General features: G+C 34.7%; 2 protein-coding genes across 2 annotated transcripts in view; one reads left to right on the top strand and one right to left on the bottom strand.

The window, feature by feature from the left end:
* The window catches only part of Tspan2 (tetraspanin 2), a 44,498-nt gene extending 33,511 nt beyond the window's left edge, over positions 1-10,987 (top strand). Inside the window, exons 7-8 of the mRNA XM_003479259.5 lie at positions 5,158-5,241; positions 8,254-10,987. Of these exons, the coding sequence (XP_003479307.1) occupies positions 5,158-5,241; positions 8,254-8,319 (150 nt within the window). The 3' untranslated portion in view covers positions 8,320-10,987. The remainder of the gene's footprint in view (positions 1-5,157; positions 5,242-8,253) is intronic.
* Positions 10,988-17,480: 6,493 nt separating this feature from the next.
* Positions 17,481-22,502, bottom strand: Tshb (thyroid stimulating hormone subunit beta). The gene is made up of 3 exons (XM_063255951.1): positions 22,427-22,502; positions 18,437-18,599; positions 17,481-17,815 (listed from the first exon to the last, which is right to left on the bottom strand). Exons 2-3 carry the CDS (start codon positions 18,596-18,598, stop codon positions 17,561-17,563), a joined length of 417 nt encoding a protein of 138 aa, XP_063112021.1. The 5' UTR covers position 18,599; positions 22,427-22,502; the 3' UTR covers positions 17,481-17,560.
* Positions 22,503-23,197: the final 695 nt, after the last annotated feature.

The following is a 23,197-nucleotide window of genomic DNA, read 5'->3' as shown; positions in this document are numbered from 1 at the left end:
CTGCCTACAGAAAGGACGGTGGGAACAATGGCACAGAGACTGAAAACATGATTTCTTGGGGAACTAAATGTCCAATAAGGCCACTAAACTAACTACTGAAAAGTCAACAGTACTTAGCATTTAAGGAAGTAACTGGAGACTGGATCTGAGGACAGGGCCCATGCTGCAGGAAGTGAGATATGAGAAGAGAAAGCACTCTTTCAAGTATTTGACTCTGGGCCAAGGATATAAAAAGAGATTTCATAAAACATGAAATACGAGTTACCACTAAGCACATTAAAAATGTAAACACTTAAAAGTAATCTTAAAAGTTAATAGCAAATTTAAATGAAGAGATTCCTATGAAATCAGCCAAGTTTTTTTTCTCCTTAATAATCACACACAGATTGGGCAAGAATGATGTAAAATAAGCTTTTTTAGGAAAAAAATTGATAGTCTTAGAGGTTAATAAGATTATCTAAGACTACAGTGTTATGTATGGCCATACCTACATTTCTCATGATATATTCTACAGAGAAGGAATCAGAAATGTGGAAAGTTTTGTGAAATGGTATTCATCCCAGTGCTATTCCTAAGAACAAAGTATTTGGTAGCTCCCTAATATGTGACAACATAGGATATTAAATAAATTATGGTACTTTCATATGATGAAATGTTTCTAGAGTCATGGTGAAATGCCATTAAGAGTCATGGATTCAAGGAATTTTTAGTAGAACAAGGTATTTTTGAAGTTGTACGTTTAGAAAGCACACAGCTGAGTATACTAAGCAGCAGAGAATGTTTCTATGTGTAAGAATCACTGACTGTGTGAATTATTGGTAAGAGTACAATTGTTTCTTACTTTCTTTTTTTAAACCTTTATTTTCTAAGTTTCTTCAATGATCATGCATTTGTTTATTGCTAAATAAAGTCAATACATGTTTGATTAGTTTGTTTTCCACAAGAAGACGGTGTCTATGAAGGAAAATAGGCACTCTGGCAGAGCTGGAGGAGGACAACATTTGAGTATTACTATTTATTTTAGATTGAATTTGGACCTGGTGTTATTTAGTGAGGGAAAATGACAGTGGAGGAGAGGCTGAATGTATAGGAAGGACAGAAGATAGCTGGTAGCAGGGACTTCCTAAAGAGACGAGAAAAGAGGTTAACTTTCAGCAGGAAAGGGCACCTCTTTGGCTCTAATAAGAGGGAAAAAAGCCAGGAGAGGAGCTCCCTTGTGTCCTTTGTTTGCTCACTACCTACAACAGTGCCTAGCACTGAAAAAATGAAGCATTTAAGGAGCACAGGGAAAGAATACAAAAATTGGAAGAAATGCTATAAATATAGGTTGACTCCCATCTTCTCCAGTACATAAGGGACCTGGTGTCTACAGAAGTGTCTCCAAAGTTTTTTGTGTTGTAAGTTTTTTGTATGGAGTCTTCTTTAAACTGAGCTTCTTGACAACAGAAAAACCCATGTCTTTTGCCTCCCACGTCCATCAGCATATTCCAGTGACTGACACAGGTAGATATTCAAGAAATGTTTGTTGCCTCATGCAAGCATGAAAGGAAATGTGAGAAGCATTCTCAGGATTTCCTGTAACTTCTAAGGTATCAGAGGAAGCTGACTAGGAACAAATCAAAGGATATAGGTGAGTGTAGTTGGATTACAAGCATGCTTCTCCTTAAGAGAACTCCAAAGAGACGCTTTTGAATCTATCACTGTGACAAAATACCTGTATGATCAATTTAAAAGGAAGAAAGGTTTATTTTGGCTCAGTTTCCAATGTTTCAGTCCAAGGTCATTTGGCCCTGTTGCTCTGGGGCTGTGGAAACATAGTATGTCATAGTAGGGCCACAGGGCAGAGACTTCCTGTCTGCCTCATGGTGGTTTGGCAACAGAGAGAGAAAAAAACAAAAAACAAAGTGGCCAGGGTCCACTGCAGCCACCATCCGGGTGGCTCCTGGCCAGTAACCAGCTCAGGTCTGGGAGGCAGTGGACAGCCCCACCCCCACACAATGTCCAGCCTCCATCAGGAAGGCTTCCTGCTTCTGGTAGCCAGTGCAGACTGAGAAAAGCAGCAGCCAGCTCCACAACAGCACACCCAATGGCCACCTTCAGATACCCATAGCTAGCACTGGCCAAGAGAACCAAACAGTCATGCTTTGGAGAACTGTAGCTAATGCAGGAAGTACCTAGGACCCCACTACCTGCTTTCCCAGAAGAACCCAGGAAAATCAAGACAAAGAAGCAAAAGACAGTTTCTGGCCTCCGGTCCAAGCAAGGCAAGTCCAGGAGATGTAAATATGGAAGAGATCAGGAGTGCACACCTGAAGTTTCTGAAGTGATGGCAACTGAAGAAAAGAAACAATTTCATGAAGCTATAAAACAAATTAGAGGGGCTGGGGATTTAGCTCAGTGGCATAAGCGCCTGCCTTGCAAGCAGGCAGTCGCGAGTTCAACCCCTGGTACCAATAAAAACGAAAAAGACCAAAAAAAAAAAAAAAAAAACAAATTAGAACAGAACTACTATCTTAGGTAAAAGAAGAAATGAAAAGCATAATAAAAGAATTGCTAAGCATCTATAAAGAAGACATAGATTTAAAAAAATAGAAAGGCATAGGAAAATGAAGGAAAACTTGAATGAACAATATAAAAAAGATTTAGAGTACAGGAAAGAGATTCAAAGAGATATGCAGGAAATTAAAAACTCCATTGAAAACTGGCAAAACCAGTTGAAAGAAACTGAAGATAGGCATTCAGACCTTGAAGACAGACTTTCACATTGCAATTGTGAAAGGAAAGATCTCTGAAAAATGGCCAGGAACCAGGAAATAAGAATTCAAAGGCTGCAAGACAACACAAAGAAAAATAATAGGTGTCAGTGAAAGAGCAGGAGGTCAACACAAATGACATAAAAAGTCTATTTACAGAAGTAATAGCAGAAAACTTCCCATGCATGGGAAAAGTATGTGACATTCAGATAAGTGAGGCATAGAAAACACCAGATAGCCATAACCAAAATAAATCTACACCCAGACATATAATAATCACCATCTCAGAAATTCAACACAAGAACAGATATTGAAAGCTGTTAGAGAAAAAAAAATCACCTATAAAGGAAAAGCCATCAGAATCACAAGAGACTTCAACACAAATTATCAAGTCAAGAAGAGCTTGGAGTGAAGTATTTCAAGTCCTAAAAAATACAATTTCCAATCCAGATTGATGGATCCTATAAAACTATCTTTCAAAATTGATGGATAAGCAAGATACTTCCATGACAAAGAACAGCTGAAGGAATTCATGACTGCCAAACCAACTGTACAAAGAATACTGAAGGACATTCTAGAGAGTGATAAAAATGACCAGCAGCAGAAGGAGATCACCAAGCTGGGCAGACAAATGAATGGAGGGAAAAGATAGGCAGCCAATGGCAGGAAAATAACATGACAGACGAACCAGTGCATGTTGGCCTTAACCATTAATATAGATGGCCTCAATTCACCAATAAAAAGAAACAGGCAAAATGAATCAGAAGACAGGATCCATCGATATACTTCATGCAAGAAACACATTTAACTCAAAAGAAAATTCATAGACTGACAGTCGAGGAGAGAGAACAATGCCCTATGTGATAGGGAACCAGAAAAAAGTTAGGGGTAGCTTGTCTATCAACTGCAGAATGTATACAAAAGATACAGCATTGTTATACAATGGAAAGCTACTCAGTTATAAAGAAAGATAATCCCAAGACTCTTGTAGGTAAATAGATATAACTTGAGACCATGCTCATGGGTTAAATGGTCAGAAATGGTGAACATCATATTGTCTCCCTAGTATAAAAAAACTAAAGGAGTTAGTGGAATCCAAAATGCACAGTAGATATTGTGAAAGTGAAAGTGGAGAAAATGTCTAAAAAGGGAAGGCAGTAGCCATTGTATCATTATAGTGTTTTGAAACCCTGTATTGTTTTCATTGTTCTGTTTAGTTTGGTTTTATTCTGTTTGATTTTATTATATTTGATGATGGCACGGACAGCTATTTCAAAGATAACAAAATATATTATGGTAGCCATTATTGATTTCCTATTATCTTGTTTCAAAGTTCTATATTGCTTTCATTATTTTCTTTTGATTGATTTTATTTTATTTTGTTTTGTTTGACTGTATTATGTCTGATCGTATAGGCAGCTACTTTGAAGATAACAAGAGGCATTATGGTAGCCACTGTTGTTTTCTTGCTTTGAAGTCCTCTATTGCTTTCATTGTTTTGTTTAGATTTGTTTTGAAGTCCTGTACTACCTTCACTGTTTTGTTTTAATCAACTGCATTCTGTCTTATTTCATTTGATTTTATTCTCTTCAAAATAAAATAAAAAACAAAGTGGCCAGGTACCAGTACTCTCTTTAGGACACACCCCAATGACCTAACTTTCTTCTACTAAATGCCACTTTTCATAGGTTGAAGCCCAAGCCTTTAGCACAGGTTTTGGGGAATGCTTTCAAATCATAGCACGGGTGAAGCATTAAGGGTTACAAGTGACCTAATCTGCTCCCTATCCAGTTTTTCCATATCTGTGAAGATCCTTTGAATACTGCTTTATGGTTCCCCTAGGGGAATAAGGACAGGGACTTACCACACAACACAGCCACTACAAGAGAGAATGATTCTTTAACTCCCAAGACCTGGGTTTATTATAAGGCATGGTTTTCCTTTGTTTAAACCTGTACAAGGTTTTTAGTTACTTGTAGGTAATATCTACTTTGCATAATAAATTTGAGTAAGTATACAGAAAGTCTTTTAAACTCTAAATAAAAACGTGAAAACAAAAATGTGTTATCCAAGGGCTATTGTCCTTATTTTTCTTTGCTAAAAGTATAAAGAAGTCTCAAATTTTAAAATATCTCAGATCCTAGAGAAATAATTTCCTTAGCTAGATTTCAGGGTTTTTAAACCGCAACTGGCCTAAATAGAAAATTCCCACCAAAAGGAAAGGATTACATTTTTCTCCAAACTACATTAGTTATCAGAATGATGTTACCTAAAAGTAAGCATGAACAGAGGCTGACATGGATTAACTTTCACAGGATTACATGTACCAAAGAAAGAACTGATCGGGAGAGAAAATTGTTTTATATATACAATCTGTTTTTATTCTTTTCTTTTTCCAAAACAGAATTGCATTGATGAAATTGAAACCATAATCAGTGTTAAGCTTCAGCTTATTGGAATTGTTGGAATTGGAGTTGCAGGTCTCACGGTGAGAAAATCCCAGAACTTACCTTTTTTGCCTTCTAAAAGCCTTGAACCTTTGCACTTGATTCTCTTGAAGTGAGATAATAGTATTTTAAGAGATAATTTTCATAAAAGATAAGGACATTTGTTCATAGGATATCTTCTAAGAACAAAATTAATTAAATACATCAATCTTAGTCCTCTAAAATAGGGTTACATATTTCAATGCTGACATAATTATGAACCTGAGTTTATCCTTGTAATAACTTTTCATTTTAAGGCACCAATCTTAATCTAGGTGATTTTCAATTCAAAATAACGTATCAGCCAATCTATGATCTGAAGAGGCAGCAAAGTATAGTGATTAAGCTGTGGCATCACATGATCTATATTCATTTTCAAACTCTGTTACTCAATTTGTCTGTACCTCAGTTTCCTCATTGTAAAATGGAGATTTTTGTGGCACCTGGTATTGAACCCAGGTCTCTTGTACCAAGCTACATATCCCTTTTTCTTACGTTTTATTTTGAGACAAGGTCTTGCTAAGTCACTAAGTTGCCCAGGCTAAACTGAAATTTGCAATCCTCTTGCTCCAGTGCCCAGAGTAGTGGGATTTCAGGGATTCATCAATACACCTGGGTGAAGTTTTTAAAATGCCAAATTAAGACTTATGTAAACATTAAATGGGCTACTGCATGTGTGTTATCATACAAGGTAATTCATTGAAAATGTCAGGAGCAATAAATACCAGCTTGCTCTATACTTTGAGTGTTCCTAAACCTAAATCCAGGTAATGAGAATAGCATATAGGGAAGCATAGAGTACCAGGCACCTGTAGGTGGCTCAGTACTTCTAAAGTACAAAAGAAAGAGTGTATAGGAAGAACAGATGGCCACAGTGAGGCATGATATAAATGGCAAGAAATGGCATTGGAGAGGATTTCAGATCCACATAATTGAGTATTTTGTGTGGCCTTCTGATAGGTTGGATTTAATTTTCAGAGAGAGGAGCACTTAAGAGATAGAAAGGAGCATTTAAGGGATAGAAAGACCTGTGATGTAGGATCAAAGGGTTGAAGTGAGACCAGATGCGGAAAAAGATGCTGGTGAAGAGGTGATTTCTACCGTCCAGAGGCTGGCTGATGATAACTAACGATGAAATAGCACTTACTCGCCAGTCTTCTACATAGGTTAACCCATGGCCTATACTAAGGCAGGGCATGAGAATGGGGAGGAAATCCATAAAGTGGTACTTTTTAGGGGACCCAGGACTTTCCCCTTTTCTGATTTGAGAGCACAAAGGGATTGGGCAGTGGCTAAAGATAGTATGCTGAGAACCTCTGAGTCCAAGGGCGTGTCTCAGACTCTACCTGCTCTGGAGTTAGCATGGTTGCAATTCTGAAGCTTCCTCTGGACAATCCTGAAGCCAAAAGTTTGAAATCATTCTATATAATAGTATTCTACAGTTTCAGCTAATGAGTAGCCTAAAAACAGTTACCCCTGACTCATGATGGCACAGCTGAGACTAAAGAACTTTCCTCCTGAGAGATTCCTTCAGAGTACAACCAGGATGCGGTAGAGGTTGTAAGCAACCTTTTACAACCTTGGTTTGTTAGCTTTCTGTCACTATGACAGAATACTTGAGATAATGTAAAAGGTGGCAAGGTTTATTTTGCTTAGTGTTTCAGCAATTCCTGTCTGTGGCCACTTTATCTGATTGCTTTGGGCCATGGGCAAGATCAAACATCATAAAGGGAAGCATACCATGGTGCAGAGTGCATAGTAGAGTAAAACTACTCATCACATGGTGGTCAGGAAGTAAAAGACAGGAGGGGCTAGGGTTCCATTATTCCCTTCAGGACCCATCCCCAGTGACTTCATTTCCGCCTTCTAAAGGTTCCACCACTTCCCAAAAGTAGCATCAGCTGGGGACAATCCTTCAAGACATGAGCCTCTAGGGGACATTTAAGATCCAAACTGTAACACAGAGTAAAAGGAAAATGTGTAGGTTGGCTTCTGGATCAGTACCTTCACAGTTTCTTTAGTTCTTTTTGAGTAAAGCACAGGTTGCAGTGTAATCATTTTACCAAGTGTCCATTAGGTGTCTCCTCTGCCACACACTGACTGACACTGAGTTTCACCACTCAGCAGCATGAAGTCTTGTTCCTGGTTATCCCCTTACTTTCATCTGCTCTTGCCCTTCTAGAACAACTAACATTTATGCCTTGTTGTATTGGCCGTTTCTGATCCTATTCTGACTTAGGGTTGGATTGAGAAGCAAATCAAAGAGTTACTGTGTGAACATTAAAAAACAAACAATGACAGTTGTTTATAAACAGCACAGATAAACAGGGTTCCACAGACAGCAAAACTGCAGAGGAAATGACTGAAATGAAGTAAACTTCCATTCAAACCACAGAATAGAGGTTGATTTCACCCAACTATTTTGCTACCCAGACAACTATCCAAAAGGTAGAAGCCAAGAATACTGTAGTTCAAACACTTCAGTTTATGTATTGGTAAAACTATTGTGTAAAACCAGTGAAGTATCATTTGCACTTAGAAATGGACCAGAAATGAGGAGATGCCCTACTTTTTAATATGTGATCATTGTGGTAATACTCAAAGCTTTTCTGACAATAGAAAATTATTTAGACTATAAACATATTTAAACAACAGGAAATTATGAACACATTTTTTTCAAAACAAATATATAAGAGACCTGGGATAAACCTCAAAAATATTAAATTCCAAAACCAGTAATATATCACTATTTCATGACAATTCAAAACTGGACCCTTTTCTTAAAACAGGACCCTGTTATTTGTTAATAATAACATAGTAAAGCATTTTAAGCAGTGTTAATAATAAAGTCTTTACCCAGTGTCACCCTGAATGAACATATAAAAATGACATTCACAACCAATAATTATTGATTATACTCATTTATTGAGTTAGAGAGCTATGCAGTTTTCTAACTTCTTTTATCAAGTAGTACATATTTGAAAGTCACTAACGAGTGGTTCCTTCTGTTTCAGATCTTTGGCATGATATTCAGCATGGTCCTTTGCTGTGCAATACGAAACTCACGAGATGTGATTTGAAACTACTTCATCATGAAAATTACTTTCTAAAGCTTTCATACTAAATGTCAAAAGAGTTATCTCTCAGCTCATTTTTAATATTCAGAGGACATTAGGATGTAAAATAATTTGCTGTCAGTTGTGCATTTGCACATGTATGTGTGTTTGGATCGTTAATGGTTTGCCCCTAGGCAAATGCTTGTGTATGTTGACTTAGAATGTATTCACATGTAATCTGTATCTTTCTGCTAATGCATTACACCTAATGAAATCTGCTTATTGGAATTCCTAGTTCTCTTATGTAAGAGGAACAATCTAATAGAAAAAGACCAGAAATCTTTGAAGAAACTAAAAAACTGGCTATTCCTAAGATACAATAATCGACCAGTTTCTTCGACATTAGCCATGAAAATTAGACACAGAAAATTCAAGGATTTCTAGTTAATGGAAGCAATAAATTACAGGAATTAAGAAGTCCCAATAGAGTGTTAAAAATGACTGTGTCTAAGGATTTCCTGGACTTTTTTTTAAATACATGTTCTGAGAGTTCAGTAAACCATAGTTTTAGAACTAAACACCTGTAAAACTAAATACAGTGTGGAAAATCTAATTTGAATAAGTCATTCTTTCCTCATATTTAAAAACAAAAAAAAAAACCTCGCTCTGGAAAGAATAGACACATAGACAATCATGTGTTCTATAAAATTGAGAGATTTTTAGAACTAAAAAAAGACTTTTAAGGACTTTTTAAGGAAATGTCTTTGTTCTTATACAAAGACATGTAAGTATTGCTTTATCTCTTTCCCTTTCTGACTCTGCTCTGAACACTGTACCCTCACATTCTCAAAAAGACTTTTATCCCAAATTCTTCTGTGTTTCTCCAAGAACTAAAGAAGAAAAACTAAAGCAATTTGGCAGTTGCAAATTTTGGAAAGGAGTATTTTTACTAGCACTGTATTTTTGAAATACCTCACAACCTAAGTTTATAGTATTTTCCTAATTTTTGTAGTTTTCTTATTTATTCATCGAGAAAATTCTTCATAGAGTTAGAATTACAGTTTTCACCACTTAAATAAAAGTTCTGCATAATTCAGGTATCATTTTATGAGCATCCTTGGATAAACTACAATAAACAAAAAAAATCTTTCCTAGTTGTATATAATATACACAACAGAGTCAAGTTAAAGAAACAAATACATATGTATACACACATATAGACAAAACAGGTACACTTTTCTGTGCAAGCCTCCTATAAAAGTAAAATGTTCTAGTCTTTTTTGGTCTTAATTTTTTATTATAAATAGGTAATCCAAATTTAGGACATAAATTGGCATATTTGTCAGTAATGTTTAACAACTTGTTACATTTAGTAAATCATGAATGTTTTTAAATTGCATTTTAAAAAACCACACAAAAGTGGAGCTATAAGAGACTTTGAAAATTTCCAAATGACAAGGCTTCTACAGAAGAAAGAACAAAAGGCTTTGGGTGTGTGGGAAGAGAAAGTGCCATGCTCCCAAGAAACTTATAAAACATTTTGCTGAAAAGACGTAAATATTTGAAATAGTCTTATCCCCACATAACACCACATTTCTCTTTTGGCCGTACTTGCTACTACTACTAACTTTGGAGAAAACTTTCTAGGAGAAAAAAAAAAATAGAATGGAAGAAATCTACAAACTTCGTTATGAAAAAACCGGAGATGTAGCTTATCAGCATAGCGCCTGCCTGATAAATGTGATGTCCTGAGCTTGATTCACAGTACAAAAAAGACCATTAAATTATGCATGCTGTGTCTGTATGTAAAGAAAGATTTTTTAAAGAAAATCACTTATATCCCACAAATGTAACCTTTTAAGCAAAGAATAGCCCAATTCTGTCAGTAGCTTTAGCTCATCTTTCTTCTTGAAGATAAGAAAAATGCTCAAGTACATACTTACGATCTTTTAGCTCAGAATTATTTTTGGCTCCACAAAAGTGTGTTGCTTTCCTTTTCAAAGCTAATGACTTTAAAGATTACAGTAGATAAAAGTGGAAGAATAGAAATAACATATTTTTTAAATATTTTTAAAAAGTAAGAGACTAGAGATCTATTTAATGTATGATTAGTGTGTCTCTTCAGGGCAAAGTTTTCCAAAATATGTCCCATAAGTAAAATTAGGGCATTCTACCACTGAGTGAAGGTAAATTTTATACTCACATTCACCACAAAGGTAGTTTTGTATAAATATGTAGATATATATTTATATGTAATATATATTTACATATATCTGTGTATGAATATATAGCACTATGTATGTATATAAAATCCCTGTATATGTTAAATTCATATACATCTTGACTGTATGTCTCTTGAGTAGATACACATATACAATTTGAATACATGTTCACATAAAGTTATTTCTATCTACTTGTACTAATTTGAAATCAAACTCAAACATTTGCTTAAGGTATAGGTGCCAAGGCATAGGTTAAAATATCTTAATGATCTAATATTTTTAATTATTTCAAACCAATGTTCTATATACTGGAATTGCTCATCTTAAAATTGTAATATATTTTTCTATAGACCTTTATACAACTTATTTACATGTCCAACTACCAGTGTGAACCCAAATAGTATAACAAGTATATATGAAACAGACATTATTGGGAACTGGACATAAAAGCAATATCCTAAGGACTTTCATTGCATGTAGTTGAATTTCAATTAATATTGTTTCATTGAAATTTTATTTCTTTTCTCCAAAATAGCTCCTTCATATCCACGGCTTAATCTGTAAAATTGCATATTGGTCCAGGGTCTGGTGTATTGTGTCCTCCGTGCAGTCAGCCACAATAATTGTTCTTCTTTCCCTGTGAATAGTGCAGATAAGTTTGGATAGATGAGAAGGAGGCTGGTGGGAAGATGGTCATGAGGAAAGAGCATTTTTCCCTTCTGAAATAAGTTTAGCAAAGACTAAAAAGAAAACCACCATCTGTCACAGGTAAAGGTAGTGTCCATGACCCTAAGGGCAATCACTGGAGTTCCAGCAGGTCTACTAAACCCCAACTTTAGTGGTTCATAGCTTCCTTGAAATCCTGTCTGAGTGCCAGCTCCTCAATTTCAGCAACATCATTTTCTATACCCTCAAGAGGGACTACTCTTGGGCCCTTGAAGCTAGTAGATTAGCTGCATTACCTCAGTTTTCTTTCATCAAAGTCAAATGTGTGTTAATGTATATTTTTAAGAGGGACAAAAGTTTTCTATTTTCTTTCAACAGGAATCTTCATTTTTTACTAGAAAATTTATATGTAAGGGATTTTATAGTTGTAATTTTAAAGGTGAAAAGAGTACATAAGAACAGAACATTATTAATTTCTGGTATTATTAAAACAGCAAAGGCTAAATACATACAGTATCTACTATTCAGAGAGCTAACCCCTGGAAACAGAGAGCGTGAAGAATAGTACAAGCATATGTTGCAAAATATAACCTGATTTCGTAGAAAGCTTTGGTATTTAAGTGAGTTTTTTCCCCTATATAATTTATAATGTTTCTACCTACATTAAGTAGCAGAAACTTAAAATAAATACATTGGTACCTTGGTTCATTAACTTAATTTGTTCCATGATTCTGGAAAAGATGACCACGTTCACAGTTGTGCTCATGAGTTGCAGTCATGTTCGTCACCTGCAGGGTTTGTAAACAAAAGCAAAATTTTGCCAAATGCTTCTGTTTGTGAACCAAATTGTTCACCAACAAAAGCACTTGTGAACTGAAGTGCCCCTATAACTAATACGAAGCACATAGTATACCTGGCAACTAGTGATATTACCTACTATTACAATTATTGTGTTGGTAGGAAAGGAGAATTTTGTCAAGTACAAGTCAGTTTTCTAAAAATCATGCAAAACTGAATATAGTTCTGTATGATGCCAACTATCTATATGAATACATTCATTTTTTGAGTAACTTTTGATACATTTCCCAGTTCTAATTTAAAAACTTGATGTCAATGGGCAAAGCCAGAATCTTATACTTTTCTATGGGTTGCTCTACTTTGAAAGATGAAGCTCACACTAATATTGAAACTCTGTGTGTGTGTGTGTGTGTGTGTGTGTGTGTGTGTGTTAACTTTGGGATTTCTATTTTATGCATTAAAAAAATTTTTTTGTATAGCCCAGGCTGGCCTCAAATTCACCATCCTCCAGTCTCAGCCTCCCAGCTGCTGAAATTATAGGAAGAAAAACTTTTTATAAGAATATTGACATGCTAAGATTAGTGAGACAAGGAGCTTAGAGTAAAGCAAAGCAAGCCAGTGAACTACCATGAAATAAGTACTATGTTAATTGTTAACTCAAAGTGGGCATACTCGAGACTTGGGGAGAGTGGTCATGATAGAGCAGTTTCCTAGATGTTAGGGTCTCTAAATTTAACTTTCAAAAAACTTTCACATCAACCAAGTCAAAAGTGATAGTGTGATGAAAGAAAAAGGAATTTCCAAGAAAATCATGCAAAAAGACCCTGAAACAGAAAGCATTCAAAGGTGACATACCAAGAGCTCAGCAGATAGAGAGCCCTACAAAACCTAAAAAGTATTATCTTGTTTTGAGGTCATGGGGAAATTTTTAAACATTGAGTTACAAAATCAAACTTGAATCTTTTAAAGATCACTCAACTTCATTGTGAGGAACGGATGTAGGGCAAAACCAGTGTCATGAGAATTTATAATCCATTAGAAACCCTACCAAGAAGCAGACAGCTTTAAAAGAAATTAGATGTGAGGAATAGGAGAAAGCAGAATCCAGAATAATCCCCAGGTTTCTGCTGTGGTAAGGAAAACAACAATGACAGGAAAAAAAGCAGATCATAATGGTGATGTAAGAAATGACTGCACGACATCCAAGAGGAAATACAGACAGACACCAGATACATGATGTTTTTGAAGCTCAGAGAAGTTAAGACTAAATCCGTAATTCAGAAATCTATATAAAAGTGATAATACCCATATTTGAACAAGAGGAGCCACTTCTCATGATTAAATCCCAGTGAGAAATTAAAGTTTAAAAATTAGAATCCTCTATTCTAATAAATTGAAAGTCCACAACAATCCTTTACCCCCTCCCCATGTCTTATTCTCAGGATGGAAGGTCTCTTTGTTGTCCCTATTCTTCAGTAGCTTCCACCTAACAACTCCTAAAGATTACAGCTAGTTAAGCAGAATAGGAAAGTTTCTTTCCTTTAAAGTTTCTTTAAGGGTGAAGCCAGTTTCAGATTACTTCAATGGATATAATTATTTAGGACATTCAAGGCTAAATTAACACAAACCCAAATTTCTGACCTGTCTTACATTTAACAGTACTCTGTGTGCCAATAAGACACATAAGTGTATGATATAGCTCTAACCCCTCTTCTACAAAACGTAGAATTTTCACCTCTACAACATCAGTTATCAAGAATAGTCCAAATTGTTGTCGTCAGATAAATACCAATGAGCTGCTTAAGAGATGAGTGGGGAAGGCATGAAAAAGTGAAAAAAGGCTGATTTCATCCATTTTATGATTAATTGTAAGTTCTCTAACAATATTAATTTTTTTATTTAGAGAAAAAAAGCAAAACAAAAAAACTGTAGAAATAATACAGAACTAAAAAAACAGTAAGAAATCACTAGTGGATAAATTACATATTGCTATCTTAGAAATAGTCGTTCAAGTTACAAAATAAAAATAAAAAATTTTGAATGCAGATATGTGACCTGCACTGGGCCCTTTGGAAAATAGAGAAAATCAAGGTTAAAAGGTGTCCTATGTATTGGACTACATGCCAGTCACTGTTTGCTTACTGAACGGTTTTAAAAAAATGGGCATGGAAACCAAATTGTAATAAACTGAAAAGACATTGAGAAGTGAGGAAACAGATGATTAGTACAGGATATTCGTTCACAAAAGCCTGGAATAAGCACTCAAGAAGTAAAGATGTAAATAACTGGAAAGCTGCACTGCACGGGGTCAAGAAAGTTGCTCACTTGCTTTTGCCTTTTTTTATTATTTTATTTTTATTAGAATGGGAAGAGGCCGAAGAATGTTTAATACTAAACAGAAGGTTTCAAAGAAAGGAGGTAGGAAAAGTGATACAAGAGGAAACAGGAACGTGCTGATGGAGATAGGAGGGAATCAAGAACATCTAACACTAGTGGGAAAGATTCTAACACTAGTGGGCATGATTTTCAGATGCAAATGTCGGAAACCCCACTCTAATGAGTTAAGCAGAAAAAGAAAGTTTAAGAATGAAGCTGGCTTCAGATTAGACTCATGTGGTACCAATAAGTCTGTCTCTCCTCAGTTTGTCTTGCTCACCTCTGATTTTCTGGTTGGGCTTTATTGTCGTGAGGAAGGGCTATTACTCAAGGGATGACAGAAATAGCCCCCAAAATTCTGATTCTATCAGTTTAAGAACCCCAACCAAATCAAGCATTCCTTCTTCAATAGTTATAGTCTTGAGACTGACTTTTACAGCAGGGAAGCCCATCTCTTAGCCAGCAAAGCTTGGCTGGGCCTGAATAGCCTGCTCACCCCCATCAGCCCCACTTAAGCCACTTGAACTGAAAGGGTACAGAGAAGCTTCCAGAGGAAAATCAAGGTGCAGCTATCAGAAAGGACATGGATGCCCAGAAACAGAAAGGGGAAGGAGGGTATCAGAAGAGAGACAGTGAGACAAAATTACTTAAAAGAAAATAATTAAGAGTAATAAGAGGGTTGGGGCTGGGGATTTAGCTCAGCGGCATAAGCGCCTGCCTTGCAAGCAGGCAGTCGTGAATTCGATCCCCGGTACTGATAAAAAAAGAAAAAGCCAAAAAAAAATTTTTAAAAAGTAAATTAAAAAAAAAAAGTAATAAGAGGGTAGAGAAAAATCCAGTGTTAAACAATAGGGTTACACTACAAATAGCCTTCATAAAATAATTTTTATTACACTTAAAGTTGCTTTTGTTAAATAAATAAAAGCATAAATATTATATATGTATGCCTCTATTACTAGAATTTCCTGTTACTAGGAATCAGCATGCTGTCACCGGCCAATATATACATCCTAGTACATTCACATACTATTAAAGAGTTTGACCATTAGAAAAAAAGAGATTGCTGCTGTCCTGATCCCAAATCCATCCAGTTACAAAAGAACTCTTTGTATTTCAGGACATAAAGAAGTTGGGGGGGAAGAGAGAATATTTTAAAGCAAAGAGTTGCCTCTGCCATGAACTGATTCTTTAAACTTTGAGTTGAATTTAAACATCACCTCAGAAAATGTCCTAGTTTCCGTTTCTTCCTGTTACATAAGCAATAATTTTTCATTTTTCCATTTCTAAACTCTGCCTGTTCTTCTTAAGTCCAAAGGACACCAAGACCCTCCAAAAGTTTCCCTAAGTTTTGGCTCTATAAGAAGTGAATTGTTGATTACTCTAATTTATGAGCTCTGTCCTAATTTTTTTGTCTTAGAATACTCCACTTTCAATAATAATTCAGTGTAATTTATGCATCTAATACAAATGAACTACTGTCAGTGGGAGGAAACAAGTCTACCAGGAGCCCACTCTAGGGTTCTTGAGCCCACTCTTGGCTCATGATAGTACAGGCCCACTACAATTACGTCTAGGCCTGGCTTCCTTGCTACAGGTTGAGGAAGCCTATTTAAATAATTAAATAAACAATTAAGATCTTTCTGAGCTACACTATTTATAAGGAGCCTCCTTAAATGTGGCCTTTATGTAACTGAAGTCCTTGAAAAGATTTTGTCTCAATCAATAAAAGTTATTTGGGACTAATGCTAGATAGGTCGGAAAATTAGATCTTTTACTTAGTAATCAAAAATCTGTATTTGATGACAGTTTTAAAGGATGGGAAGCTTTAAGTGTTCATATCATCAATTGATATGAAAATCAAAAATCCCACATTAATATTTGGAAATCATGCAAATATCTATTCAAATATTAAGATAAAAATAAGTACAGTATATTCCTGACACTTTTGTATGTAAAAGCTGGTTCCTAACATTGGCAAAACATGGTTTGATAATTTGATACTAATGTACCTGTACCATATCTCTCCTGTGGATGTTGACATGCATTTACAAGATGCCCAGCTGAATTTAACCATTGACTGTGAGACACAGCAAAACCAAAACCCTTGCCAATAACTGGTTTTTACCTTAGTAATGGCAGTGCTATTAGAGAGTAATGGCTAAATAGAGGATAAATAACCCTCTTTTTAGGATTATAATGAGCTTTTCAGGTTAAATCTTCAGGGCATTACAGATCTTTCACTTGTAGCATCTGTTGAAACCAAACTCAAAAATCAGGATTTAAAGAAGGCGGGCGGGGGGGGGGGGGGGGGATAAACAAGGAGCTGGGGATTTAGCTCAGCAGTGTAAATAAGTGCCTGCCTGGCAAGCCGCAAGGTCATGAGTTCAATCACAGTACCAAAAAAAAAAAAAAAAAAAGGAAAAAAAATAAACAGTATAACAATTAATGAGGGTTTAGAACTGAGGATTCTTATACTCCATTAAATCCCATAGCACTCCTCTCCCCATTCTAAAACCTTTCATAATTGTACTTGTTTTTCATGATATCAAAAGTCAAAACAGGACAAGTTCCTCCTGGTATCAATGCTGGAAAGTGTCTCCTATTACTGACGGACTATGAAGGATTTAGATTTCCACGTGTAAAATGATCGTGGCCTCTTTTCTAGGCTTTGTAAATTGACCTTTTGGGATATAACTTTCATAGGGCTATTGGCCCGCTAGAGTAATTAAAGAAAATAGTTCACATACTCTTTACTGAGTTTTGGAGTTTTATCCAGTATGGTTGAATGATTAGGATAAATATTAAATGTAGCAGGTTTCATATATTCCTGATTCCCCACCTCCACTCCAGCTCAGCTTCCAGCCTTTGAACGATGTCTCTAGCACCCAAACACCATGTGTTTCTTTAGCTTCTGATCACATTGATTTCATAATTCTGTTAGAAGAGCTTCTCACAGCTGACTTTCATAGCATTTTATGTCTCCGCTTTCCATCTTACCTCCACTTTGCTTTCTCATATGAAAATCCCAAATCACTCACCTTTTCTTCTAAAACCTCCCAAACTCTCTGATAACTATGTAGGTGTGGGTATGGTTGAAATAGTACTCAAAATGTATACAAGGTATTGTGAAACATAACGATATTTTATTATTTTATTCCAGATAAGCACACTTAACCAAAATGCAAATTATATCATTATTAAAATTAGACAGAAAATCCCATCAGATAGGACATCTCAGGTTTGGTGCAGTAGTTTGTCTCGGTGGCCTCATGTATACAATCACTATAGTCAGTATCACATTTGCCACACTTGCAGCTTACAGCAACAGGGTAGGAGAAATAAGGAGCAACTTGGTGTGGGCATCCTGGTATTTCCACAGTTTTGTAGATGAAGTCTCCATATGTACACACATTCTGGAAGCGAGCATGACTGGAAACAAAGGTCTTTCTATTGCTATCCTGAGAAAAGAATAGAGAAGGGAATATAATATGAAAGGATGTTATAAAACATAAAAAAGGAAATATGCACTTACGTAACTACGGGAATATTCCTTAGTCTTAGTCTCCAATACCAATTTAACATATCTAGATTAAATCTTACAGAAATAAATGTGAAACGCTCCTGTCTTATCCTTTATCCTGGGAGCAAGTTAAGGTTTAAATGAATCTAGTAGGTAAAAATTTTTTAATATATTACATATTATTATCTTAAAAGTATTTGCTCAGATTACAAAATTTAGGCATGAAAAAATGATGACTCAAACGATGAAAACATAAACTCTTCTTTTTGATGACTTACAGAGATTAGTAGTATAGTTATACATATGTGTGTGTATATATATACATATAATCTTTTCCCTTCTTTTTTTTCTCCTTTTGGTAAATTTTTTATAAATTTATCTGTACCCATTTTACTGAGTAGATCCACATAAATATTATAAACTATATGTTCTACTAAAAGAGCTAACCATTGGATTTAGAAAATAAGGTTTGATTTATCTTGATTCTTTTCCAAATAGGAATGAAATGATTCTATGTTTATATAATTTATAGATAAAAGAAGAGCGATGAATTACATACCCGTGTCATACAATATCCAGCACAGATGGTGGTGTTTATGGTTAGGCAATAAGCACACTCTCTTCTATCGATATGCATTGTATATTCAGTAGGAATACAAAAAGATATTGCTTGCCCACATGCAAGACCAAAAAGCAAGGACATCAGGAAAATGGCAGGCATGCTAAATCAAAGATAAAATCAAAGAACCTATTTCACACTTTCTTTCAGGACATTCAGAAGGTACATTTTGGTTTATATATGAAGTTTATACATATGAACATACACACAAAGGGCTAATGATAAAAACAAGTCATTCACTTTATTCATACTTTGTTCTAGGCTCTATGACAAGTGTTTTTACATATTTAATACTATCAAACTGTCCCAATATATACTTAGAGCTAGTTATGACCCACATAATCCACAGTGTAGGTAGTGCACCTAGCAGAGGTACTCGTAGCAATGCTACTACGCTCCACTAGGCAGTGAAATGGCAAGCACAAAGCATCCCAACAGAAAAATGGCAGAGATACACATATCAACTAAATATAAATCAATTCGCTCTGTGGAACTATAACAAAATACCTGCCTTTTAAGAATTAAGTTAACAATTATGCTTCAGTAAAGGCTTTTCCAAAATTGTAGTTGTCTAAAACCTTTGGTATAATAGCTTAAAAGGCCAACAAACTTTCTATCATAAGTAGAAATGGCAAAGAAACCAAAGAGTACATCAAAACACCAGAAGCACCGCAATGGCATATAATTTCCCCCCATTTCTGATCAAGGAAGATACCAGAAAACTCAAGGAAGTCCAGAGAGGATCAACTAAAACTACCACTGGGATGAAGGAGCTAACTCAGAAATCTAAGAGCCCTTTCTGAACTCTTGGGATTATTCTCTAAGGTTTAAAAGATACAGAATTGGAACAAATAAAAGATTATTTTACAGAGAAGACATATGGAACTCATCTCAAAAGCTAAGAAGTAAAAACAATGAGCATAAAATAATCAAGGATGACAGATCCATTATGGGTTGGCCAGGAATATGAAATATGTTTTGGTTCCATGAAAGACAACAGTGTCCACTGTGCCCCAGGCAGGAGCAGAACACACATATCAATAAAGCTTATCTAATTAAGAATAACTTCCATATCAGTTGGACATTGTAATGATTTGGATAATGTTATGACATAATTATTTTAGCTCTGTTAATAAGAGAAGGTAATAAGTTTCACACTTTTGATACAGATTGATCACCTCAAAGATTAAGAAGATATTTTATCATTTTACTAATATTGTATAACTAACTAAATGTGTCTAGATTTTTTCTTCTCAAGTATCATTATCAATAGAGCAAATGCATATCTTAATGGAACAGTGTTGATATATATGAATACAAAGTTCTTTGTTTAACCTGTTAAACAAAATAGTTTTATTCAATCACCAGAACATGTTAAGATTTTCTCAACTGTCAGTTAGTTATATCTGAGTGGTCTTTAAGATACATACTCTAACTTACTTACATCCCTACTTACTGAAATCTCATATACTCAACCAAAGTTAAGAATTAGTCTTAACTAATTAGTCTTAAACTTATAGAAAAATGAAAACCACAGTTATCAGGGAATTATTTAAAATGTCATTTTCTAAAGATTAATAGTCATTCTAATCAATCTCTTATTCTAGAATAAGCATTGCAGATAAGTTATTTAAATAATATATATCATCTGAGCAAGGCAGTGAGAGATACAAAATGGATAAGAGAAGTTCCTTGGCCTAAAGGATTGACAGTCCAGTAGAAGAGCTAAGTATAAACACATTTTAAAATACAGATTGTTTTAAGAGCACTGAAAAAGTCCAAATTATGACTCTGGGACCGTACAATTATCAAAAATTTCCTTATATCCACTACATTTACTTGTGAATAGACAAACTATTCTAAACTATTTTAAAATAAAGGAGGTTTTCTGGAGAACTCTTAAAATACTGTACATTCAAGCACTCCTTAGAGAATTTTTTGGTATTTACATTAAAAAGTAAAAACATAAGAATTCCAGTGAAATTTTGTTTGCTTTTTATAGTGCTAGGGATCAAACCCAAGGCTTCATGCACCTGTTCTACCACTGAGATACAACCCAAGCCTGAAAACGTAAGAAACCCTTATTTGTGAGATCAGATTTTCTCAAGTATTTCACAAACATGAGCTCTTTCTATGGCATAAAGTTGGTTCCAATATTTAGAGCTACAGATCTTGAGGATCTCCTGCAGGATCTTAGAAGTATTAACTACTCCAATTATACAAAATACTCATTCAGTGTGATCATATAGTTCTTGGCTGGTTGGACAACCATCAACTTGGTTTTATTAAATGAAATAATTAAACTTCAAATATTTTGAATTCTAATTCTACAATTCTATATAAAATATATATGTGGTGAACTAATACTAAGGATATTGGTCTAAAAAGGAAAGAATTATCCCATGGATTTATGAGAAACTGACTTAAATGTTTCTATTTGGACTTTGTTTCCAAATCTGCAACGTGGAAATTCTTTTTAATGCTGTAAGATGAAAAATTGTTTTGCAACTTTTTCCATTGTTGCCTTATTTGCAATGGATACTCTTCTTAAATTTCTCTTGTAAATGTAAATCTTTAACAAAAGTGATGAATTACAAGGCACATTAGTGGAACAACCTTTTGGATACAAAATAGTAACTATTTTTTTTTCTTTTACCTCTTTATTGGATATAGTAAAAGTTCACCCACTCTGGGCCTCAAATTCCTCATCTATAAAAGGAAGACTCAGAATTACAAGGTAATTATGTAGTTCACATAGCACAAATAGTAGATTCTATGTGCTAAATTAGTGTTAGACCCCTGGTATGAAAATTAGCTATCTAGAATTGTTTCCATATTTAAATACAATTATATGTCAATGAAGAATTCAATATTTTTTGCCTTCATTTTTCCATATACTCCTTCCTAAAATTATAAAAAGAAAACCATACATGAAGCATTCAGGGTACTACATAAGAAAAAATATAGAACTATATAACACTATATGACTCATTAATTAGTACCTTCCCATATATCTGTCACAATTTCTTCTGTCACCCTGTTTTCATCTCTGCAATTTAACTGCCCCTTCTAAAATCATAATTTGCTGATCACTTAAAGACAAGTCACAACTTCCGACAGAACTCAAATAATGATAGCCTTCCTTCTTCAGCACCATGACTAAATATGTCCCCACTTTCAATTTTTTTCCTTATTCCAAAATACGTTCTTTCCTTTATCCCTTTCTCTACCCTTTTTCTCTTGTTTTTGCTTTAATTTTATTCTTAATGAACACATTTCTTTCTACTCTGTTAATTTCCTTTATCAATCTATTCTCACAAATTCATTACCATGCTACAAAAAAGAATGAATTTCCTACCCTATGAACAGTCTCTTATTAAAGCAATATATTTTTCCAGACAAAAAATATACTATTAGGGGTGTGTGTGTGTGTGTGTGTGTGTGTGTGTGTATTGGATACTATTCAAGGTGGTTACACTATTAAATAACCAAAAAAATTTTGAAACACAGAGTGTTATCCCTGAAGGCACTAAAAGCTGAATTTTAGATTTTCTAGTATATTTTCACCAAAAATTACCATTAATAATGGAGACTATTTAATACACAGATTATTAAATTGATAAAAACATTTAAATCAAAATGATAACGTGAGAAATCCATACACATTAAACACCATTCATTAGGAAACTGACAATTGTGTCTTCTCCTTTAAGGTGATTAAATTTTTTTTTCTTATCCTTATGTATGTAGTTCACTCACCTTGACCTACCACTGTATAATTTGGAACAGTAGTTAAAAAATCTACAGCCTAATGAAGCACATTATCTCTGGCATTTGCAATTTTAAAATATGTTCTATAACTGTAAAAATAAGAGAAATTCAGGATAAAAGTGTTTCATTTCACAGAGGCTTCTCAATATAGGCACTTACCTTACTTTGCATTGGTGAGCTGATGCTGTGATGACCCAGACTCTTGGTTCGTTTTATACTCTTCAAGATAATTCCCCTCTGATCTTGTTTATATAACTGTATTTGAATTACTGCTTTCTTATCTGAAAAACATCTACTGAAAATTCATATCAAACCCCAAATAAAATGTGTTTAAACTAACAAGTTCCGATATCTTACTCTGGAAATTCTGACATTATTTTAGTATGCATTTTCCTCTCTCCTATTTCAAAATAAAATTTCTCTTTTAAACATACCCTTTTTAATATTAATAAAGTATAGCCACAAAATGGGGGAAAATAAATAGGAAAGAAACCACTTTAACACCATATGTGGAAGTCTTGGGAATGAAAATTGGTTTGAGGTTTTAAGTGCTCCAAATGTCACCTAACTGCCCCAGTAGAGGCATAAAATTATTCTTCATATTGAAAGCAATAACAACTATTTTCATGTAAATCTAGGGCAACTGACCTACAAATTGTTGATTTAAAAATGTGTATAGTTTGAATTAATTTTTCCTAATACTTGAAAAGATATGAAGGATAATTTAGATGTGTGAATTTAAATAACAAGATCAAATCTAGTAGGATGTTAAACTGACCTGAGATCAAATTCAGGCCCTGTCATTTACTAGCTATGTCATTCATGTGTTTGCCCCTCTTTACTTCAGTTGTCTCACCTATTAAAAATAATAGCAGTGTTTCTGGAAGTCAACACAATGCCTGGCACAAAAGGGCTCAGTAAAACATACTT

The sequence above is a fragment of the Cavia porcellus genome, unplaced genomic scaffold, assembly GCF_034190915.1.
Source record: "Cavia porcellus strain 051 isolate PalLab524CR breed Dunkin Hartley unplaced genomic scaffold, mCavPor4.1 scaffold_1, whole genome shotgun sequence".
NCBI classification, from domain to species: Eukaryota; Metazoa; Chordata; class Mammalia; order Rodentia; family Caviidae; genus Cavia; species Cavia porcellus.
The sequence above is the reverse complement of the archived record's forward strand: the minus strand, read 5'-3'. Positions and strand labels throughout refer to the sequence as shown.